General features: G+C 39.2%; 2 protein-coding genes across 5 annotated transcripts in view; both read left to right on the forward strand.

The window, feature by feature from the left end:
• The first annotated feature begins 1,867 nt into the window (after window positions 1-1,867).
• Window positions 1,868-20,701, forward strand: LOC110069634 (uncharacterized). Of its 2 annotated transcripts, XM_020777157.2 has the most exons (14): window positions 1,878-2,279; window positions 5,447-5,640; window positions 6,134-6,306; window positions 6,754-6,843; window positions 11,548-12,458; window positions 12,790-13,425; window positions 13,521-13,634; window positions 13,878-13,948; window positions 14,271-14,362; window positions 14,447-14,535; window positions 15,092-15,186; window positions 18,568-18,633; window positions 18,984-19,054; window positions 19,438-20,701. In XM_020777157.2, exons 1-14 carry the CDS (start codon window positions 2,211-2,213, stop codon window positions 19,449-19,451), a joined length of 2,685 nt encoding a protein of 894 aa, XP_020632816.2. In that variant the 5' UTR covers window positions 1,878-2,210; the 3' UTR covers window positions 19,452-20,701. The 2 variants fall into 2 exon arrangements, with proteins under 2 accessions (XP_089131887.1, XP_020632816.2); XM_089275761.1 differs by lacking the exon at window positions 19,438-20,701 and having other exon boundaries at window positions 1,868-2,279; window positions 18,984-19,431.
• A 2,432-nt stretch (window positions 20,702-23,133) lies between these two features.
• The window catches only part of LOC110069632 (uncharacterized), a 28,740-nt gene continuing 27,084 nt past the window's right edge, over window positions 23,134-24,789 (forward strand). The window contains exons 1-2 of one of the 3 annotated variants that reach the window (XM_020777154.2): window positions 23,134-23,341; window positions 23,442-23,679. In XM_020777154.2, the coding sequence (XP_020632813.2) occupies window positions 23,486-23,679 (194 nt within the window). In that variant the 5' untranslated portion in view covers window positions 23,134-23,341; window positions 23,442-23,485. Of the gene's footprint in view, window positions 23,680-24,789 lie in introns of all 3 variants that reach the window. The other 2 variants (XM_089275760.1, XM_020777156.2) reach the window with 2 other exon arrangements.

Below are 24,789 nucleotides of genomic sequence, written 5' to 3' on the forward strand. Positions count from 1 at the left end.
TGGTTGCAAGGGCCCTAAACACACACACAACATCATAATATTTTAATATGAGTGCTTTCTTATTCTGGCATCATCTTTCTTTTATATAAGAACGTGTTTTATTTATCAGGCTGAATTGGTTCTTACATGTATGTTGCTTTATTGACCAGCTTTCAGCCTCATGTTGTTAATCCACTTGTTCTTATATGCGAGTGTTAACTGTATTCCGATGCCGTCTCCATTGTGAAACGTTACCCGACTTCAGTACCTTTCCTGTTAACGTACTCTGACTTCAGGCTTCGTCAGGACAGCACAGTTTTTCCCGCCTGCTAAATCCTGATTGGTCAATTCAAATTTCAGGCGCGCCAGCCGTATGCAAGGCCATGTAATAATTCTATGGGCTCATTGATGAGTTGCAGGTTGCTCTTACCTCGAGTCAAATATTTTCCCGTCCGGCCTGACCTGACTCAGTCAATAACATTCTCGTCCCCGGAGTAACCTGCTCTTCTTAGCTGGTGGACCTGGGCAGGAGAAAAATGTGGCTCTGGAGACACACAGTTGTGCGGCTAACCTTTTAGACAAAGATTTCCCTTCATTCAATGCTAGTTTCCTCCTGGAAAATATCCGTTGGTTGATCTCTGCCTAAAACCGTTCGATTAGAGCGCCTAAGACCTTGACAAAGTAGGAGTTAAATTGATGCTGCAAGTGGGAATCGAATGGTGTGTTATGGAGGACTTCGGAGGAATTCTCCGCGTGATGCGTTAGTCAATTCCAGCAGTGCCCATCACCCCCGGGCAACCGTGGGGCATTTGCTGACGTCGTCAGTCCCGGGGGTGGGGCATTCGCAATTTTATCGCGGGCCGAGGATTGGGCATTTGGGTACCCGGGGCGACTCCCGGGCATTTGACACACGTGTTTTCGAAAGTGCCCTCAGGAAAGGCGAGGCGTTTGTCGAACACTGGCTTGTCTGTTAGGGACTAGAGAAACTTGTAGATGTTTTTAAAGGTATGTTTTCTCAATTTCAGATATTTCCTCTTTACCAGTGTAAGCATATATATATAAGCGACAAGGTGAACCATATTTTGTGTGAATAAAACCCTTAATGCGTTCATGACTAAAATCAGACTTTGGGAATATTCGGTAGCAGGGCTTTAGTATTATGCACTTTTGCTTATTTTTATACCGTTGTTATTGTTGTTTGAACTTTTATAACATAGAGTGGCCATTTTTGTGGATGGAAGGGTCCAGCTTTGTTACGTGCTTTGACACTGTCGAACAAAAAATCTAGGTTCAAATTTTTTGGTTATTGATTCCACGAGCTGTTTATAACCAAGTATTGAAATAAAATATTAAAGTTGTGAGATTTCTAAAACAATGATAATTGTTTTATTGTCAACATTGTTAACGGGATTGTCGTTATTTTAGTCGAAATATTCAAAACAAATGGTTTTTATACACCAAAATATTTAATGGCACGCTATCCTCTAGCAAACTGTAATAAAAACAAAATATATAAAAAAATAAATATAATCAGAATCAACCAACACGTACTGTTGTCCTTGAAGTCTTACCGTTGCATTAAAATACTGAACAGCTGAACGTTCTATTCAATGATTAATAAAAAAACTGCAGAGGTGTTGGAAGGCGACGATCGCGGGGACGGGGGCATTTGCCCTCTTTCTTCGTCCCCTCCCCGGGGCATTTAGACAGCTTATGTGTCCCCACCCCGGGGAATTTGCCCATTTTTTTCCAAAATATGTTAATGCCCGGGGGTTAGCCCGGGGGGGGGGGGGTGGGCACTTCTGGAATTGACTGACGCATAAGCCAGTATCATGAAACTTTCCCGGCGAGTGAACTATTAGAAGAGGCCTCCGTTATGTTATAACCGTTTGTCCTGGGGAAGTATTGAGATTCCCGGGAGCAAAAATGAAAAAGAGCAAACTCCCTTTCATCATTTACGTGACCACGCACTCAGGTAGACAGGAAAATTTCTTTGACTGCTGTTATGATGGTTACACTGATCCACAAGAAATCTGGGAACGAAATTTATTTTTTCGCGCCAGCGATCATCTTAATCAGAGGATAAACAAATGAGGATTCAAAATGGCCACTTATAATCGGAAGTTTTTTTACAGTTACTAGGGCCCGAGTTGAAAGTAAAATGAGCACTTTTAGTTATCATTAATCTTGAAAATGAAGCTACAAACCAGATGTTTTGAACAGGTCGTCTTATGAGCATAATGGCAGGATCTGGTCATGCCGAAAATGACGTTTACTCAGAAAGACCAGTAGCCACGCGTGTAAGTAAACAAATAAGACGCCAAGCTTTCGGCGGTTTTACGTTATGTTAAGCTTATTTCCTCATGCATTGTTACTGTCCTTTTCGTTTACTCTTAATTTTCCCCTTAACTTGCATAAGGACTTCAGACTACATGTATCCATGAAACTCTCCAATCTCAATAAGAGCGTGAAATCAGCTGTCAAGAACGATACAACATAAACATGACGAGTCCGGGGATTGTTAACATTGTTGAAAACCAAGTTTTGGTTTATTTCACTGCAAAAAATATTGTTACTTTATTTCGGCTTTATTTCAAAGTCAGAGTCATGTAGTTAGATCAAAACAAGTGGACAGCTGATGTATTAAGGCTAATGGCTAATTCTCTCTATGAAACGAGCCTAGTTGTATTCATCAAAACAAACAATTATGTGACTGTTCATGGGAAAACGTACTTTAACGCTAATCCGTTAAACGGCAAAAAACTAACGGATAATTAACAGATAGTTAACAGCCTTCAAAGCGTTCTAACGCTTTGTGCTAACATCCCAATGGCTAACAAGTTTTGCCTAAGGGTTCATCACAGTGTTCTAATGTCTTGCCCTAACGGTCTAAACGCTAACTAATTCTGCCTAAAGGCTCATGAAAACGATTGGCAGCCGATAAACGGCTGAGAAAAAATCTAATGGATAGCTGTGAAAGTGTCTAACGCTTGCATCTGATCTGCTTGAGCATTAGCAACTGGTACCCATGCATGCTGTACAGCCAAATAGTAGTTAAATTGCTACAGAAAAAGGTGAATATCCCCATGAAAATTTAATGCTGATTTCATTCATAGCCATGAAATGGAAACACCACTCAAAATGAATGCTAAATTCATCTAGACATGGGCCCGCTGAATAATTAGTCTGATATTAACAAATTGCTAGCAAGTGAAAAAGCTGAATCGTGACTAGTATGTTTTTATTGGCATGAAAACTTAAATACATTTCCATAACCACTTCATAGCACAATGTGTTGCAAAGCAATGTTTCGTGCTGGACGTGTCAGTTTCACATTTTGTGTAAACAAGTTTTTGATCAAAAGAAAGAGCAAAGTGAAATTGAAGTTGTGACCTGACTTCACAGCAAGGTTTATCACTAGTTTGTAATAACTATAAAGTCTATGACTTTATGACCTTCCCATGCTTACAGTGATGAACAAGCTTAACTAGGAATTTATATGTTTCAAACAGTTTTTCGCTAATGCATTATTGATATTCAGTCCAATTATACTTTATCAGTGAACAGCATACAATACTCGTGGAATCTCAAGCTAGATTAATACTTACAATATACCCGGAATAAAGCTACCCATCTTATTCCCTCTTCAACTACATCGCTTGCTCAGTCTCTGTAATGCGAATGAGACTATATTGCTTGTGCGGCCGCTCCATAACCTGAAGACTTTTAAAAAAGGGCTTGCTTTGTTCGCTTTAATAGCCATTCTCATGCACATTGCAATGTAACTTATGAAGTCGACTTCAGGCCGAGACATAGCTTATGTCTTGCAATACACGGATTCCTTTACTTATAACCTTTGCCGGGCCATTCTAATGGATAGCAAACAGTTACATTACGGTTTAACGGATGCCAATTTTTTCTAACGGCTCTGCAGTGATGGGCTTTTTGTTGTAACAGTATGATGCTAATGACTAATGGATACAGGCTAATGGCTAACGCTTACACTCTGCGCTCTAATGTTTTGACTTTCAAAGCTAGTGGTTACATTAACACATCTATCATTTTCGAGAAAAATTTCTAATGGGTAACTAACAGATGATTAATGGTTTTGCCTGTCTGACGGATAAGCATTAAAGTATGTTTTCCTGTGAACGGTTACATATCCAGTCCAAGTTGATGAATACAAGTACTAACTACCTGCAGGCACGTCTCATAGAGGGAAATGGCCATTAGGTGTATAAACAGCACGCTACATTAACCCTAAGCTAAAGCTGTACATGCTCTTTATAGTTTTTGTGAAATTGCAGATCAGTGTAAAACAGTCAAAGTAAATGAATTAATGATCATAATTGTGAACCAGCCAAAGTAATTGAAGCCAAGGTTTAAGTGAATTTTACCTGTCTATGGCAATTGTGGCAGTTGATGTGCTGTAGTTCAGTGCTGAAGGTACATGTATGCACTGTTACAGGATATCTCAGCAACAGAAAAAAAAATCAGGCCTTACATGTAAGCTTAATACAGCAACCAATGTTTGTTTTTTTTTTTTTTGCAAATTTCCATGTATGTGTTGAAGGAAAAGATATTCCACTTTTTGGTATCTATTTAGCTTACATTGTGTGTTCTTGCTTGTGTTATGTAGTGTTCTGATTTTCTAGTTCTCGGGTAGTGCTACCATATTGGGAACCTCTTTGTTTACCAGCACAGAGTGTGTGTAGTATCTCAGTTAATTTACAAAAATAATGCACAGGCATACATTTGTATTCTTGTCCCCTGAACCAGCACCTGCACGAACCTTTCTATGTGAACTATTAACTTTGTGAAAAAGAAACATTTGATGGGACAATAATGTTGTGCCTGCTACTTAAATTTAAACTTGTTTGGATTGAAAAAGTTGTTTCAATAAGGGATAGCAATATAACTTCTCCAATTTATACCTTCTTCCACTTGCATCAAGCTCTACAGAAAGATACTGTAGTTTTAAGTTACCCACACTCAAATTAGTACAAAAATTCAAATGTACGTAAGAAAAAACCACAACATATTTACTGAACTTCTCATGTTCAGATTGTATGTTTTTTGTTTTGTTTTTGAGAGAGCCAAATCATTTATTCAGTATGTACATACAAAAAAAAAGAAAAGTATTCAGTGTAGTCACCAACCATTTAAGAAAGTAAATGAACGTCCTTTATACAGATTTCCCAACTGATCATGTTCATAAAAATAAAAGACAAAACACGCTGTTAAAAGCTATACATTACTAGGTGGAGAGAAACAGAGTTATCTTGGGAAAATGTTCTCTGGTTATTTATAATACTTTCACAACATCCTGTTGCTTCTCATCTGCTGACGTGCTGGTCTTGAGGTCTTGCCTTTTTTCTGACAGAAGTAATTTTATTTTACCTTTGAAAACCTTTACAATTCCTATCTGTTTTGCTGTGTGTTAAGCAGATTCTTTTCTCATTTGTAGGATTGGTTACATCATGCAAATCAGTCACTCTCTCGACTGAAAGATGTGAAAAAGGCATCCTATTGGCTGGGTGGAGGACCACGTGAGAGAGAAGTCTACTGCCAGTGTAATTACAGGAGTAAAAGCAAAAACAGTTTCTTAAGTTTGGAAGCCGAGCCTCCACAGTTAGCACTTGACAGTCAAGAAACAGCCAGGTACACATGTAGTGTACAAAAATGTGTACAAACTCAAATATGACCTAATGATGCAACTTTGTGTAATTTCATAATGGGAAATGATACAGTAATAACTAAATGTTGATGCGTTGCCAATTAGTGGTGAGGAACATTTTCAAAAGCAAATTAAATTTCTGATCAACACCCTTCACTAAATCTGTTTTACTTCTTCATTAAGTATACTTTTTTTTTTAAAGAGGTTAATCTTTGTCGCTATATTTGTCAAAGACTACTACCAGGTAGCTAAAACCTCAATGTCAAGGAATTTTTTTTTTAAAGAAGAACAGTTTCCGGTTTAATTTTTTTGAAAACTGTAATCTTGTACTGAGAATAAGATTGCTTTGATTTTTAAATTTAGAATAATCATGCTCATAATTTCCCTTTTTTATTGTTGAATAATAAAAATGATTGTTTTGAAGGAGATGATGCAGTTGAACAGTAACCACTGCTGTTTGGTTTTCTCCTTCAATAGTATGCCAGATTTATCCATACCTGAAATAGTTAAACAGTTCAATGAACGACAGTCACAAAAGTCCAAGGAAAGGAGAAGACCACATTCCTCTGCAATATATTCAACCAAGAATGCAACTAGGAAACATGACAGTGAGAAACCTTCTGAACACAGCTATAATGCTTTCATTACAGGTAGCAAATAATATGAATGTCTTTCTTTAAAAATTATCGAAAGTGCTTGCTACATGTAAATGCCTAAATTTGCTGCTACAATGTTTACTGAAATACATTGGAAACGTATTTGCCGCGATTTACATCTTCCTGGGAATGACTATTTACTGTACATGTACATAAAGTAGAAAAGCTGTGAACTTAGAAAAAAGCACAGGTACGGTACCCCAGGTTCACAATAGATTACCTGAACAATTTGTTGAAAGTAAACATAAAGGTCTGTATAGGAATGGAATTATACACAAAAACATTTTAATTAAAGATACCTTTACATGTACATGTAGTTTACCTCAATCCCAATGTGTTTTACCTCCTGCTTGTTCTCCTAAGATCAAGTTTATTCTTCTTAGTTAATCCTTCTGTGGATATGTAGTACAGGAGAGTTTAATTTTTTTTTTTCCTTTTTAGTGAAAGGACAAACAGTGACACCCCAGGCTCGTCCACCTCATGGACCTCCGCTAATCACTGATGTGAAAAAAGATGATCCTGTTTATAAAGGTACCAGAATTAAGGAAATACCTGATCCTTAAGCACGGCTTCAAGAACTATATTTTTTTAGGGCATGACACTTTACTATGACAGTGCCTTAGTCCCTGCAACTCCAAGCCCTAGCCTATGTAAACAATAGGCTCAATTTGTCAATATTCTCAGATATTTATTTTTCAATGGACACTATCCATTTCAAGAAGCAAACAGTTTTCTGAGAGGATACCTTGAAGAAGGATTTTGTTAGCAAGGTTCGAAGTTTAACATATGAAATATCTATTTTACTGTATCATAGTCCCTGTCACTCCAAGTCCTATCATAGTCTATTAATGAAATTTTCAATTTTTATTGTATGAACATGTTATAGCTTTTAATATCATAAATATATTGTAGTTAGTTATCTTAATTTTAGTAGTGGGATATCTGTAAACTAGCCATATGGCTAAGCATATTACCACTTTAAATAAAGAGTCCTATCCTGCCCTAAAACCTTTAGCTTTGAGGAACAGACAATGTTTTTTTTGTTATTTTTTATTGGAGAGATATTTTTAAAGTCATTGTAAAGCACTATAAATAGATACATGCAGTGATAGAAATAGTGCTATATAAATAAATTACTATTATTATTATAATGTCCAAGGACAAAATTAATATCCAAGCATATTTTTGCACAAAATCTTTATCATCCTTCAAATATATTTCCCACAATGCACAACTTTAACAATTGTCACACCAAGTCCTAGCCAGGGTAACTGTGTTGAGTTATTGAACAAGACACTTTACTGTCACAGTGTCTGTCCCTGTCACTCCAAGTCCTAGTCAGGGTACCTGTGTTGAGTTATCGAACAAGACACTTTACTGTCACAGTGTGTCTGTCCCTGTCACTCCAAGTCCTAGCCAGGGTAACTGTGTTGAGTTATTGAACAAGACACTTTACTGTCACAGTGTGTCTGTCCCTGTCACTCCAAGTCCTAGTCAGGGTACCTGTGTTGAGTTATTGAACAAGACACTTTACTGTCACAGTGTGTCAGTCTCTGTCACTCCAAGTCCTAGCCAGGGTACCTGTGTTGAGTTATTGAACAAGACACTTTACTGTCACAGTGTGTCAGTCTCTGTCACTCCAAGTCCTAGCCAGGGTAACTGTGTTGAGTTATTGAATAAGACACTTTACTGTCACAGTGTGTCTGTCCCTGTCACTTCAAGTCCTAGCCAGGGTAACTGTGTTGAGTTATTGAACAAGACACTTTACTGTCACAGTGTGTCTGTCCCTGTCACTTCAAGTCCTAGTCAGGGTACCTGTGTTGAGTTATTGAACAAGACACTTTACTGTCACAGTGTGTCAGTCCCTGTCACTCTAAGTCCTAGTCAGGGTAACTGTGTTGAGTTATTGAACAAGACACTTAACTGTCACAGTGTGTCTGTCCCTGTCACTTCAAGTCCTAGCCAGGGTAACTGTGTTGAGTTATTGAATAAGACACTTTACTGTCACAGTGTGTCTGTCCCTGTCACTTCAAGTCCTAGCCAGGGTAACTGTGTTGAGTTATTGAACAAGACACTTTACTGTCACAGTGTGTCTGTCCCTGTCACTCCAAGTCCTAGTCAGGGTAACTGTGTTGAGTTATTGAACAAGACACTTTACTGTCACAGTGTGTCAGTCTCTGTCACTCCAAGTCCTAGCCAGGGTACCTGTGTTGAGTTATTGAACAAGACACTTTACTGTCACAGTGTGTCAGTCTCTGTCACTCCAAGTCCTAGCCAGGGTAACTGTGTTGAGTTATTGAATAAGACACTTTACTGTCACAGTGTGTCTGTCCCTGTCACTTCAAGTCCTAGCCAGGGTAACTGTGTTGAGTTATTGAACAAGACACTTTACTGTCACAGTGTGTCTGTCCCTGTCACTCCAAGTCCTAGTCAGGGTAACTGTGTTGAGTTATTGAACAAGACACTTTACTGTCACAGTGTGTCAGTCCCTGTCACTCCAAGTCCTAGTCAGGGTACCTGTGTTGAGTTATTGAACAAGACACTTTACTGTCACAGTGTGTCAGTCCCTGTCACTCTAAGTCCTAGTCAGGGTACCTGTGGTGAGTTATTGAACAAGACACTTTACTGTCACAATGTCTCAGTCTCTGTCACTCCAAGTCCTAGTCAGGGTACCTGTGTTGAGTTATTGAACAAGACACTTAACTGTCACAGTGTGTCAGTCCCTGTCACTCCAAGTCCTAGTCAGGGTACCTGTGTTGAGTTATTGAACAAGACACTTAACTGTCACAGTGTGTCAGTCCCTGTCACTCCAAGTCCTAGTCAGGGTACTTGTGTTGAGTTATTGAAGAAGACACTTTACTGTCACAGTGTCTCAGTTCCTGTCACTCCAAGTCCTAGCCAGGGTATTAACTGTGTTGTGTTATTGAACAAAACACTTTACTGTCACAGTGTGTCTGTCCCTGTCACTCCAAGTCCTAGCCAGGGTACCTGTGTTGAGTTATTGAACAAGACACTTTACTGTCACAGTGTGTCAGTCCCTGTCACTCCAAGTCCTAGTCAGGGTACCTGTGGTGAGTTATTGAACAAGACACTTTACTGTCACAATGTGTCAGTTCCTGTCACTCCAAGTCCTAGTCAGGGTACCTGTGGTGAGTTATGGAACAAGACACTTAACTGTCACAGTGTGTCAGTCCCTGTCACTCCAAGTCCTAGTCAGGGTACCTGTGTTGAGTTATTGAAGAAGACACTTTACTGTCACCGTGTGTCAGTCCCTGTCACTCCAAGTCCTAGTCAGGGTACCTAAGTTGTGTTATTGAACAAGACACTTTACTGTCACAATGTGTCAGTCTGTGATGATGTTCTCATTTCGGCTCTTTTTTCACTGTTTGAACAGCTTAGTTCGAAGATAAAGAAAAAGCAAGAAATGACTTTATCAATATCCTTACTCGTGACGGTATGGCAAAATACATATGCCGCATGTAGTGTTGTATAAATTTTATGAGTGGTGTATTTTCCAGTAAACCACTAGTGTCTATTATACATGTAACTAGGGGTAGCATTGTTTAAAGTAGTAACGGACTGCAAAATGTTTGGTAAAATCACGTGTTGTAATCAATGTTCTTTACATATTTGGAACTTCCTGTACCATCAATTGAAAAACTGACGGATGTCTATTTTGGATGAACGCTAGCCCAGAAAAAAGACTCAACATAAACAATTCATTTGGGTTTCAAAAAATCAAAAATGAATGTGCAATCCCCGGTAAAATACTAATGATATCAATCTTGAATACTCAATGCATCTGTAATGTACAGATGGAGAAAAGCTTCTATAATGATAGAACAGTTTTAATAAATCTGGTGTGAATTAGAAGGTAAAGAAAATGACGTACATGTCATGAACTGCTCTCTCTCCCTTCAACCAGCTGAAAAAAACACCTGTGGTAACCGTCTATCACACACCAGACGGGAAGTTTGTCTCAAGATCTGTTCTTTGCAAGCCCTCTTTAGTGCAGCGGAATGTGCATGGCACTTACTGCCAGTCAATAATAATCGATGTTTACATTTTCATGTGATCGTTGATTGACCATTGACTGGCCCGTACTTAATATTATCAAGTTAACTAATTACATGTGCATGTTAACTGATTGTCTTGATGCATCTATGAATTCTCCTCAATTGTTTACCCCGGGGTAAATTGTTAGGAATACCTACCTATCCAGCCAAACGCCAAGGAGGGGGGTGGGGGGCGGGGAGGGGGGATAAGGGGGGCACCCTGTGATGGACTGGCATCCTATCCTGTAAGGGGAAGGAGTGGCAGCTTCCCTCTGTAGAAACCAAGCGAAAGAAGTAGATTTTTTTAAACACTTTTATTTTTATCACAACATCACTTGCATCACTTTCACTACAAAACTTAAGGTTACAAAACTTACATTACAAGAATTAAGATTACAGCTAACACTTAATATATCCAGGCTTGCTTTTACGCATACCGTACATTAGATTATAACTATTTACAGTAAGGAGAGGAGAGGCTTCCATAGTGAAAGAAATTTTGCCTTTTGGCCTTTCGAATATAAAATCGATCTTTGCACAATTAACTTGTCTTTAACAAATTCAAGAAAGTGAACAGACCTTTGGGATTTAAATTCGATCCTTAACTTGCGGGAAGATGTGTCTCTTGCCAAGAAGGATGTAATAATTAAAGATATGCATTTCAGGATCTTCGGAATTATAGCCATACATTATACTCAAGTCATCAATTAGCAAACATTCACCAATGTGATTTTCCACCAGCTTATTACTTCAAACCAAAACTTTTGAATTACAATACAGTTAACTAGCATATGGAATAGCGTCTCTAACGAGTCACAACGTGTGCAGACAGGAGAGTTTACGATCTTCATTTTGTGCAAAAACACTCCATGTGGAAGAATATTATGAAAGAAGTAGATGAGTATTAGAAATAGCCTGCTTGTAGACGTCTTACTGTTGCCTTTTAAGCGGACGGAAAAGTTTTCCACTTGAAAGGAAATAGAAGACGTCTGCCCGCCGATTATATTAGAAACAGATTTATAGGTAGGAATCCAAGCTCATTCAGTGAGTGCTTATTTATGGTTTTCCTCGATTCCATGTTATGTTCATCTAAGTTCTCTGAACGTTACGTTTACGCCCCTTCTCTCGGATGCTGTTTACTTATGTTTTATGTTTTTTTTTCTGTTTTACGAATTTTAAGGATTAGTTTACCTAGATCCTCAACACGTGGAGCAACATCAAACGTGCAGACTTGAAGGACTTCAGAGATATTCGGTGGCATTTTGTGATAACGAGGATGCTACGAGCGCTACTCCACCTGCGCCTCGAGCCTCACCGGAACCAACTTGTCCGAGGACAAACTCACCAGACTCAAGTGAAGAATATCTCAGTGACGAGAATGATGATAATTATGATATCATCAATGAATTTTCGCAGACGAGATCGGTGTCTTCGGCAGGTTCTCGTTCCCTAGTTTTCGCAATTCCAACGGCGAGTAATGAAGGTACAGGTAGCGAAGACGAAGACACTCAAAGTGACTTTAAACCTGGAAGACCTTCCACTGATTATGTTGCAAAGAGTGAAGTTCTCCTGGACGAGTTAAGCGAAAAAAATCAAACGGAAGCTGCTGAAATATCAGGAATGCTACTTGATATGGAAAGCGCTAAGGCAAAAGTCAGTGGACTTCGTATTAGTCCACGAGACTTGGAGCTAGACTATGGCTCGGGTGAGGATAAATGTGCCTCGAGCGGCGTCGTCACACCGACGGTACACTTGGCTAGCACGCAAATAGATTGCCCTCCTGTTGATGAAACAAGACCAGAAAGTGGTTTGTATGAAACTGTCTGGGTTGAAGAGCCTGCAGATCCTTACATTTCAAGCACTCTTCCTTTAAGAAATAGCCGAGTTTGCTCGGCGAGATATATGAGCAAGCATACAAACGATTCAGGACGTATCAGGAAACACCAAAGCGAGAGTTCTCTTGTGCTGCAAGGAAAAACCGTGGAATTTTTCAACTCTGAAGATTTAGCGGTGAGGATCCGCATGAGAGACACCAGAAGAACTTTGAAACCCAATGATGTCAGTGATGAAGAGCATGGCAAGGTTGACCAGGTGAGCTGCAAAAGGGCAACAAAATGCTTCTGTCTGGATGTTACAGTATGTGTAAAGACCTGATGCTTATTGTTTATTTGTCGTATTTCGTGTCTGTATGATACAGTGTGTTTAAAGACCTTATGTTTATTTGTTGTATTTTGTGTCTGTATGATACAGTATGTTTAAAGACCTTATGTTTATTTGTTGTATTTTGTGTCTGTATGATACAGTATGTTTAAAGACGTGATGCTTATTTGCTTAAGTGTTTATGTTATACATCAGTCAACTCCAGTTCCGATTCCAATTCTAGTTCCGTCCTTTATCACGTCTATCTATGTTTTTTTTTCAGGTTGCAACAAAACCACCACTTCCAAAATGGATTACTGCAAAGAGCAGCAAAAAATCTACCTCGAGGCAGAAACATTCTGTTGACAAAATAAATGTTCAGAACCAGCCATCAAAGTCATCTTTGCGAAAATCAAACTCTGAAGGAAATATTGATTTACGTGGTCTGGACACCCACTTGTCAGCTGCCAGTAATCTTTCAAAGAAATCAGTAACGTTTAGTCGAGATGTTTTGAATCAAGATGATCAAGTTGATAGCAGTTCACTTGCTTCGTTTGAACTTACCACTCCTGACAGCTTAGACGGCGAAAATACTTCCGAACAGACCCTGAAAAGTTATCTTTTGTCTCCTCCTTCAGGAGTTGTTATACAAAATGGCTTAGAAATGAAGGAAATTGAGTTGGAACGCCGAGAAATGCCCGAAACAACAGCCTTTGATAAAGCGTCAAAAGTCAGCCATACACAAAGAACAAATCAAAGCACACGAGCCAAAGTTTTGGCGAAAATGAAAGAAATTCCAGGTGATGAAGACCCTTGCCCGTGCAGGACAGTTACCAGACCTACTGCAGCTCTGTTAACAGTGTCGAGAAGCGGAAAGTCTAGACCCACAGAGACATCCTCGAGAAACGAAAAGCTCCTGGTAGGAATCGCTGCTCTTCTTATTGATATTTTCAGCGAATATTTGTATTTTATTTGACCTTCAACTGTAGTTTTGAGTTTTATTTTTTGTTTTAGAAAAATCGATCCACTCGACCTAGTTCTGCAGTGATTTATCGGCCACCCTGCAGCGAGTTAACAGAACCAAAGTCACCGAGAAGAAAATCGCGTGCTATGTCTGCGACAGTGCAGGTTTGTTGACACAAAACAACCTTCTTAGGCTTTAGTGGAAAAAGAGAAAAAAGAAGGTTTAAGCGATACAGAGCAGCAGTGATTTCACGATAAATGTGCAGAGACATACATTATATGTAGGCTTACGCTGCTGCAGTTACAAGCTTTGCTTCTCGAACATTAGTCAAGTTTCTTTAAGTAGCGATAGGCAATATCCTAAATGATTTAAGAAGCTAACAATGATTACCAATTATCTCTGGACAGCGAAAAAGGACTGGATCTGAGAGAGGACAAACCCGGTCCAGACCTTCATCAGCTCACGTCGGCAAGTCGAGGTGAAAATGATATTATGCTTTTATGCAAGGTGTTGATGTTAATGTTCTGTTGCCACACTTCCCTTTAATTTATTCCTTTTAGGCTGCATCTTTTCAGTTTGAAAACAATTAAATAATATTTAATTTTCAGGGATGTCTTTTCAGTCGTCAGCTTGACTAAAAGCTTTTGTAAGCATCATTCCTTTGGGATTCTGCTGAGCAGACAAATTGTTTAGTTTGATTGAATAATTTTCTTTGCAGTCGTTGTTAATGCTACTAACGGCAAGGTACTTGAGTGTGTACTGCCAATGAATTCTTTGTGTCCAACGTCTAATTCCTGCAGCTCTAAAGATGCTCGCAGGAGCCGTGCTGCTGCCAAAGTTCTGAAAGAAGGATATTTATTCAAGGAAAGACCTCCACCGCAACTTCCACCAGGTGTGTCATTAACGCTTAGAAACTAATTTCATTTTGCTTCAAAGCAGTGTTTTTAGTTTAGAATGTTCTTTTGTTTTGTTAAAGGTTCAAGAGAACGTCAAGTAAAGAGAGAAGAGAAAAGTAGACTGAAGGAAGAAAACAACAACAGCCTCACCCGGCGTAACTGGAATAAGGTGTGTTTTGCAACCAAGTGAAAACTGCGCTTCCATTGGTATGAATCAAAGGTTTATTGTTTTGTTGCTTCTATGGTCAGGTCAAATATCACTTTGAAGTTGATCGTGTTAAATCTGTTGTCGTCGCTTTGTCATTGGCTGTGCTTCCGTGGTTGACACAAATTTGAGTTAACCTGACATTAAATATACTTCATCAACTGTAGTTGGCGGTGTCGGAAATTTTACTCTTTCTAGTTCTCAACCTTGTACTTTCTGAATAAGTGTCGTGTTCTTTTAGATTTAAATCTTTAAAATATCCCTATAAAAGCGCTTTTAATTCATGATTGACGCTGTTGTAAAACCTCGCCCAACAGTTGCGTAGATTTCGTTTTTTAGCAATCATAAAAACAATCACAATAAAAGAGATGTGCAGACGTTTCCTCGTTAGGATGAATTTCTGTGGCGCTACATGGTTTATTTCTGCCCTGAACTCGGTTTATTTTGTGTCTTCGTTCTGTTAACTTGTTTTATTTTTGTTTGTGTTTATGATTTGTTTGAATCTCTGCTAAAATGTCAGGAAGAAGATGAAGTTGTCGCCTCAGAAGAATGCAATGAAGTCTTTGCGCGCCTGCAGGAGAAGGGAATTGATGTTTCCATGGATGCAATCAAGAGGTGAACTTGATTTTAATAGCTTTCGATTGTAATAGGCCCTTTGCACGATCCGGTCACATGGTGCAAAATCACACATGCTGGTGAGCAAGTTGCGCAGTGGGACTTCCAAAACAAAGGCAGGTCCAGCTGGACTGGTACGAGTTGCATTGTTTTGGAAGTCCCACTGTGCAACTTGCTCACCAGCATGTGTGATTTTGTACCATGTGACCGGATCGTGTAAAGGGCCTATTATCATTGCGGCACGATTAAGTATCATTTACTTTTTATCGTTTTTGTGAACAATGTTGGTATCTTAACATGGCTGTCTCACAATATAAACTAGTCGTTACATTAATCACTTCTGAAGTACTTCAATATGTGCACATCCAGAAGTTTATAATTCTAAATTTCTGCATTTCCGGTTGTGGATATTGTGCCGCTATCAGATTCACGAGTATGCTAGTTATCGATCGCTTCTGCTGCGATGACTGCCAAAGAATTACCAATAGTGTTTTTAAAACAGTTTCCGCAGCACGCACCTTTTGATGGGTGGCATCAGAAGTTGTTGGGATTCGCGAAGAAAGACTGTAGGATTAGCAAACGGAAAAGTTTCTTTTTCGTTTTTGTGCTTTAGTGAGTTTACCTTCACTCGCGGAGTGTTCGTGATATTAATTTCAGTTGCCTTCGATGAGGATTTTTTCAGATTTATGTTGAGATTTGAATGAGTTCATTTAGCGTGTCTAAACCTGAATATCGGTGGTAATGATTTACTCTTGATTTGTCTTACGTAGAGAGTTTGTGATGGGGTTAGATTTAAGTGGTTTTTTATGTGTGTATGGTTAACAAATGGCTACTTTCAGCGATTGTTTCTGTTTGAACTTACTTGTCGATTTTGGAGCGAGTGACTCTTTTAAGTTGTGCAACGGAAAATCGATAATCCATCAAATATTTTCGCTCGCGCGCGATTGGTCTAAACACGTCACGTGACCAAATATTCCCAGCTAAAACTGGGGAATATCCCAGAATATTCCCCAATTTTCAAAACTGCGCGTGTTGCAAAAGAGATTTGAAGGGTAATGAACACAATAGCCTCCATTTGGTGCGAAAATATGCTAGGATATTTGTCCTTGGACATAATCTGTTCCTGGAAGCTCACAGTTTTCTTCCAGCTACGCTCTCGGAAAACTGTTCGCTTCTCGGAACAGATAATGTCCGCGGACAAATATCCTAGCATATTTTAGCGCCAAATAGAGGCTATTGTTTATTTCACTTGTTTAGGTCTTTGTTATTGTGTGTGTTATCATTATAGTCGTGTGCTTCGACTAAGGGGATATTTCTCAGTTGCCAGTAGTGATCTCTCTGATAATCGCATTTTCAGTTTACTCTTAAGTATGTTGTGTAACGGATCTAAAAAGTATCGACAATGATTTAAATCAAAGGAGACCTATGGCCAAACTCGTGGATTAAGTAATCTAGAGATGAAACATATTGGTGAACTTCCAATTACTGGTGTATTATTAAATGCTGTTAAAACAAGCCGGGTTTGTACCATGCAACGTCGCACTTAATTCGCAAAGTGTAGGTGTTTTTCGTTGGCTTTTTTTGCACACATATTACAAAGACATACGTCCAGAATAGCTAGGGTGGCAAAATTGCAGCAGAACATGGAGTGGTAAAGGCTAAGGGTTCTTGGGTCACAGAGGACACTCCTGCCCAACAAATCATAGAGTACTCTCCCCCCTCCCCCTCCCCCTCCCCCTCCCCCTCCCCATCCCCCTCCCTCACACCCAGATCTTGATGTTGATCTGCCTGCTGGAAAAATTTGCATGTATCCAAGTCGTAGGAACTCACCAAACGTTTTTCTCATGAGACAGCACTTCTTTTCCAATGTGGAACCGCTTGTCTCTATATATATTGCACGTAAAGTACATCAAAATAAGTAGACTCTTTTGCAAGCATTTTCAGTGTTGATCCGAAAAATCTGTCGACCATAAATATGTGTTCCAACAATAATAATAACGGCTTTATTGAAGTGTCTATGTATTTAGTATTAACTACTAACTGGGGACAAGCTCACAGGGGGTTTCTTTCCCTTTGTTATCTTTTCAATCAGGCAGCTAAAGTGTAAACAAAGGACAGGGTACAAATCATTGAAGCTTATCAAAATCAAGTATCTGGGAATTTCTTTCCAAGTTTATGTGCATTTCACATCCCACTTAGAGTTCAGATCAATGTACTAAAATAATCAAGACAACTATAGAGAACACAACTTTAATCTAAACTTAACTCGATGCCGGTTGAACATGGAAAATTCAACATGAAAAACTTAAGTGTTTAAACTGCAAAGCTGTGAACGAAGGTCCTGCTTGATTGAACGTTGGACCTCACAGGAGATCTAATCAGCCAAACTTGAAAAGTAAAACGATAATACTTCACTACGGGAAAGCTGACACAACGTCGTAGAGTTAAAACAATATTTCGGCTGGCCTCAGGTTTAGATGTTACTAAATTATAAAAATGAAATTACAATGTTATACAATGGTGCTGATGTTTGTCCTGTTTTCAATAGCTGTTTCGTTCATTAAAAGTTGTTCGTTTCGCTCATATAAAATCATTAAGGTCGAGGAATAAGACACTTTCTCATCGAAGCTTACCACATCAACATGAGATTCAGTCATTCTCAGGTCACTTTCTAGTAAACAAATGCACATCTTCTGGTCATTTTGAACGCCTGGACGACTCAAATGCTCAGGAAATTCAGCCTTCAAGTTGGCGATAGTACTAATTCGAACATTCGAAGTCAACTCCACTTCAATTTAGCGAAACACCTAATATTAATGGTCGTGTAAAAGCTGCAAAATCATCAATATTCGGGCTGGTACGATGCACGCATTGAGTAGTAGGCTCGCACTGACTGCACGGTTACTATTCCAATATGGCGGCGGGCTCGGTTACTTTTCCGATATGGCGTCGGGCTCGGTTACTATTCCAACATGGCGTCGGACTCGGGCGCTCTCGTTCGGGCCGACTAATTACGAACAGTGTCTACACCTGAGTGAGTGAGTGAGTGAAACATTTGCATATCGGAGTCCCCGCAACAAACACGTTTCTACGCTTCGCGTAGCCACGAGTTTAAAAATTGATATGGGTGATTTGCCTTTATTTCGCAGAGCCTATATAGGACCTGCACTACTTACTTTTAGTCATAATTTTTCAAGTCGATAACTTTTAATACACTGGCTTCCATGTTTCGCTGAAACTAACGAAATGTGTTCGTTGGCAAGGTTACACACCATTATCCCCGCGCAATTTCTTTTCTTACAATAAACCACTTGCGAATCTGTTAGCGCACACTGTAAACTTCTGGTACAACTTACTTACATTTGGCATTGTAAACCGCAGAGGTTTAATGGCGCCGGCAAGAAGAGCTACTGATTATGAAGTACCTGCTATTGGTTCAAGCTCTCGGTGAGTACTTTGTGTACTTTGTACTGAACTATCACCTTTGGATAAGTGAAATATGTAAAGTACAGTGTACTCAGTTTGGTTTTCTCGTTTCCGTTTCTTGTTCTTGCGTTATCACTTTTTCTTTTCCTACCCTCAAACAAGCTACAAATTTGAAGGTGAACTTATTGAGTTGCTTGTTTGTGGGATCGTACCAGATATGTATCAGATATGAAGTTTTGAATTATACCGATATAATTTCTCTCACGATGTGAATGCAAATAACCTTCTTCTATTATGAGGTAGCACTTCTTGCCATCTGGCAAGAAACATTTTGTTTGTTTTAAGTGCATGTTCGGTCATTTCTTTTACAGGCTTCTTAGCCGACCAGAAAACTGGTTAACAGAAGAACACGCCCGAGTGCAGATCTGGGAAAATGTGCTGAGTAAGTGTGAGACTGACAATGCAAGCTGTGTGAGTGTAGTAAAGGTCAGGTTGCATTTGAGCACACCGATGGATTTGATTGATTAATGCTTTTCAATTCATTTTGTGGCCGTGATAAGGATTTCACAATAGCTCCAAAGATAAGTAACCCGGCTAGACTAAGCCAATCAAGACTGTCTGTGTTATAAATCTTCTGTGAATAGTGTCTAACAGTGAAGTCGTGATTAAAACTGCAATTATTACAAACAAATCAAAGGTCATCCTATGAAGCGTGTTCTAGTTGCGCAACATTCAATCTGTATTCCCTAAATAACTATTTGTCTGCATGGAAACTTTTGTCTTTCAACTTTGTAGCCATTTCTGTGTATTCTCTTTCTTTGTCAGAACGTTCCAAGTGACTTGCATGAAGTGCGAAATGAAGAAGAATTTGCAGACTTATGATATTCCACTTACCAGTTATGCAAGGCAAACAAGTTGGGAAATACAATATAGTGTGATGTTAAAGAAGAGATTTATAAACAAGCCCTGTAAGCATAGTTTTAGAAGTATTCTGCACGTTTGAACAAACTGATCGGTTGAAATCTTGTGGATTTAACTTTATTACTTATTCATGCCAGTAAAAAAATGCCCGAGGGAAACTCAGGGTACTAGTTAATACTCATCAATTGCAGACACAAAAACTCGCATTGAAACTTGTGGATACTTCAATTAATTAAAGGAAACTGTGGTATGCTATCAGAACATCAGCTTTTATGTGCACTCAATGTTGGCGAGTTGGGTTGACTTAAACACACCTGCAGCAAATGAATGTAAACAAATGGAAATTACTTCATGGAAACCCAAGTAATTTGTCTAGCTGGCGGAGCATGCACAATCTTCATATACAAACGATGTTTTCAGCCTCATTCACGCGACAGCTTATTTTGGGTCGGGCAGGGCGTAGGAGTGCCGTGCAATCAAATATAGGCCCGATGTTTGGCGTGTTAACACTTTGCTGCAACTCTTTTAGCGGGATCTACATCTTGGCAGGCGGTCTTGGTCTAGTCTAAACACATTCCCCGGTGCAGACACTCTCATCAAAATGCACAAATTGTGTTGGCCATATAAGGCCATGAGACTAACTCCAAAGACTATGGAAAAGTTTGCAGCGATGAATTATGTGAAATTCGACTAGAGTCATCCAGGTACAAGACGCTACGAAGAACAATCAGACTCTCCACAATGACCATGACTGTCCAGTCAGTGGAAAGCGATGAAGTCTTGCTAGCCTCATTCGTGTTATGGCCGCACATTTTCAGCAAAGCAGCAAAAAATATATATAGAATTCTGTGATTAAATAAGTTAACAGGCCTTGGGTACCGTCAAAGTGTGCAAGACCCTGAATATTTGTCGTGTACATATACGAAACAAACTGATACATCATATTTACCTTTTGTATAGCATGCTCGGTACAGCTGTTGATTATGCAGAAGATAATGAAACTGAAACATTAATATATTAAAATAGTTATGTAAAAGCGTTTTCAGCACACTTTGTAAAATATACCTTGTTGAGAGTCCGGTATCATGGCTGAAAATGTAACGAAACGTCATTGAATTTCCAGTTTTGTGCTCAGAAACCAAATAAAGCATTCACATGTTTCTTTGAAGCCGTATGATTCGTTACTTATGAGAGTAATAACGTCGGCTTTTCACTTGTAAATGCGAAACCGCTGGAAAAAAATATTAATTTGAAGTGTTTCCCTCTGTGTGGGTATGCAAAGCACGCATGGGTTTTAGTGCTAAAGGATAAGCTTTTTGCTTACGAATTCCTTCTGCAGAGAAGTTTACCCTAGTATGAAATGAAACTATTTAGAACGCGGAATGGATTTGACACTGGCGAATTAGAGCAACTTATTGAGCACCTTGAATTCAACCCCCACCTGTACATTATTTTGGTATAAACTAAGACGAGTATTTCAGTGTTTGCATACTGACAACACGTGAGCTTTCTTGATTTTCCTGTTAGATTTAATTAATAATTTGTAGGAAAATACCCAATTAAGATGCCAATTTGAAAGGTACAGCGACTCTGGTGCAGAGCCAGGTCTTTTACTGAGATCACTCCACATACCGATTGTTTGCAGTAACCACGGAGATACAGAGACTCGTGGTGCTGGACCAGGCCATTTACTGAGATCACTACCTGACACAGATTGAGCGCAGTAACCACTGAGATACAGAGACTCATGGTACACAGCTAGGCCATTTACTGAGATCACTCCCACATACCGACTAAGCGCAGTAACCACTGAGATACAGAGACTCGTGGTGCAGAGCCAGGCCATGTACTGCGATCATTCCCACATACCGATTGAGCTCAGTAACCCCTGAGTTACCGAGACTCATGGTGCAGAGCCAGGCCATTTATTGGGTTCATATATCACACGCGTCTTGCGGCGTCATGCTAGAATCAGCAATGTCGAAAGGGTCCTGTATCGAAATGAATAACGAAAGATGGAAAATCTGTAAATGTGAAATATGGAATGCTGAAAGTGTTGCGCGCTGCTTTAGCTTGTTTCATTAAAATGTTTTAGGTTATAAAAGATGTGGTTATTGTTCATCGCCGTTCGTGCGCTAATCTATAATTGGTGAGTTTTGGTGCGCTGCTATTGGTAAATTTCGACCCTAATTATTATTTTGATGGGACTGCACTAATAGCAGCGCACGAAAACGCAGCAAAGTAACTTCGAACGAACGAGCTACCGTATAGCGACGCGTAATCAAATGTGATCAATGTCCTAATCGATGCGAACAGATAACGTTCAAATTCGGAACAGTGGTCGCATTTTTCATTTGTTTTCTTCAGCCAGAAGGGTGTTTTAATCGCGTGTTTAGTGGACATCAGTGTGAGAAGATAGCACTTTTTCAATTTCTTTTATTTTAATAGCAAAATAGAGAACAAAAGATAGAAAAGCGACGCTAATTGCCTCCTGTTATTATGCTGCTGGGGATTCATTGGTCATTATTTTCGCTGTGCATTGTGTTGAACTTAATCACTCAATTGGGCCTTTTCGTTTTGTTAAAGAGGGCGGCTGTTAATGCTTTAGATACTAAATCGTACCAGCGAATAATAAATTGAATGCTGCGACAGGGACAGAGCACTTTCTTTGTTTAACTAATCCTATTCTGCTTCAAAGCAGCGTGACCCAACAGCCATCTTGACTCGTATTTACGAACTTTTAAAAGTTTTGTCTTTAGGTCGTAACAAGCATAAGTGGTTGGACTAATTACAATCAGTTGAGTGATGTGAAGTGACCATTGGAGTCAACACTAACTTTTACACTGGGCAGACAAGATTTCCTATAATTTAAGTGCTTTTTTGCAAAATAATTTTGGTAATGAGATGACTGATTGCTTTTTCACTGAAGTCAAAACATTGTCCTAATAAATGTAAATTAGCGAGGTTTATGTTACTAGAAGTGCCAGATTGCTGTGACAGATCGAAGGGTGATGTCAGATTAACGTCTAAGACAGGATAATTCCAGTATGTAGTGACGTTGTCAGAATATGATATCAAGTTTATTTTTTTATCCCAGTTATTGTGATCAGCTTTCAAAGCAAGATATCTTTCAAGGCTGGTTTCGACAAGTTTTCTGTTTTCAGTTCCTTCTACTCCCTGTAACTAAAACATGATTTTCGATTGACTTAACGCAATTTGTTAATTCAAAGTTATCGACCAAAGACAGGTTGTGTGTTTTAAGAGAACCCTCAAATTGATGGGGCTCACGAGTAGGTACTTGAAATTCTTTGCATGGCTGACAACAGACGAGACAAAAATGGAAAAAAAATCGAAACAAAGAATTGAAAAGGTTGAACATATTCCGCCTTAAACGAATGGAATAATAACAATACTTTTGCCATGGACGAAAAAATCAGAAAACCAACGTTCGTGCAAATCAAGATTGTCTTTCCGGCGTTATTCTGCGTTATTTTGGGGTTAAATTTAGCTTTGTGTTATTTACTTTGTGTGCGTGACATGTTGGTATTTTTGTGAACCGAAGCAATGTTAAACTGTCCGGTTTAACAGGCAAATAACGTCCGTAATTAAAGTATTTATTGCGCAGGCGGCGTAAAGTTGTCTTGACACAGATGTGGCAGCTGGATTTTTTCTATGCAAAGCGAAACCAGTGGCGTAGTACCGTGCATATCATTAACTTTAACTTATGTAAATTTTAAATTCATCGCGTGAAAACCACAAGCATAACAAGCGAACGGCGAATTCAGCTGGCAAGTTCGATCGAACGGTGGTAAGCTGAGAACTGTTTCCCTTCTGAAATCCGAACCAACTCAGGCTGTGAAGAATCACCAGGATCATGTGTTGCTATTTTATTTCTGTGTTTGACGCAGCTTCAATGCTTTAAAAACACTGAGTTGAGTGACGGAGTAAAAAGATGGCTCAGTTCGGTTGTAAGCTGCCGCTGTTTGTAACGATTGTTATCGTCGCTGCTGGCGGATCAAGTGCCTGTCCAAAGTCATGTAACTGTACCGAGAAGATGGAAAACGACAAGCCGGGAATCATCGTTGACTGCAAGGACAAAGGACTGTCAACCATCCCCAGCGAGCTCCCACAAAACACGACAACCCTGTAAGTTTGTATTTATGTTTGTGGTGTTATTGCTTGAATGTCAGTCGAGTTCTTTGTTCAAAAAGACTTCAACACGTGTACTATAAATAATGTTTCTGTGTTCGTCGTTTAATTCAGTTAATTGGATTCATTTTTACGCGATACATCACATCTCGACGAGCAAATTTACGCTGTGATTTTGTGCGATTTGATAGTTTTTACTTGCGTCATTAGAATATAAAATACTTCGGTCAAATGATAATTATTTCGCACAGTTATAGATATTGCTTTGGATACGATCAATCCTGTATTTTATAACAAGCGATATTAACACTTTCAACGATTAACTAAGCAGTGATTCAAGTAGGAACTTGAGCTAACAGACGGGTTGGTTGAAAATTGCTCTGGGGTCAAAGCTCTGCAATGTTCAGTATTTTCAATTTATTTTGTAGTCGATAGCCCATGGTGTACAATTCAGAGAATTGGCTTTGACATGACTCATTCATGTTGGTCTGGATATATTCACGTGATTCACAGCCATATTAAATAGAGATATATATCTTTCAATGACTTTGTGTCTCTTGCATGGCCGCCGATTTGTTCACGCTTGCGTGAAACGTAATTCCGTTCAGTTTCTAGAAAGAGGCTAAAAGACACGCATATTGACACGGCCGCCAGCTAACACACATGGCCAATCTAGGGTTGCCGAGATTTTTACTTTGTGGAATGATTAACACTTTTACACTCGCAACCAGCCGTTAACTTTTTTAAAACTGAGTAGCTATTAGTGGTGTGCAAGTTCAAGGCGGAGCGGAAACGATGAATAAACCTTTACAACAAATGTAATTAGATTGGTTTGGGGAATGGAAATACAAACACGTTATGCCAACAAAACCGATGTTTATTGCAAAACGAGCTCACACTAAAAATTAACCAACAAAGTTACGTAGCTTTTCGAGTTTGTGGCTGCCATCACTTTTCTCAAGAAACGATGATTTTGGTAGTAACTTTACCTTGATTATTTGAATATGACTATTCCAAACAAACCAGGCATAAAAAAACTACTTCAGTGCTAATTTTAATAGCGCACTAAATCATCTACAATGTCAAGTTATATTCCACTCTTTGTTT

This window comes from Orbicella faveolata, unplaced genomic scaffold (assembly GCF_042242905.1).
Source record: "Orbicella faveolata isolate gen_17 unplaced genomic scaffold, um_ofav_v1 contig_37, whole genome shotgun sequence".
Taxonomy (NCBI): domain Eukaryota; kingdom Metazoa; phylum Cnidaria; class Anthozoa; order Scleractinia; family Merulinidae; genus Orbicella; species Orbicella faveolata.

Bases quoted from the DNA above. Each gene is read 5' to 3' on its own strand.
- LOC110069634 (XM_089275761.1), top strand. From the start codon at position 2,211: ATGAGCATAATGGCAGGATCTGGTCATGCCGAAAATGACGTTTACTCA. The intron at 13,949-14,270 runs GTGAAAATGATA...TAATTCCTGCAG, and splicing joins GCTCACGTCGGCAAGTCGAG to CTCTAAAGATGCTCGCAGGA. The intron at 15,187-18,567 runs GTGAACTTGATT...TGTAAACCGCAG, and splicing joins TCCATGGATGCAATCAAGAG to AGGTTTAATGGCGCCGGCAA.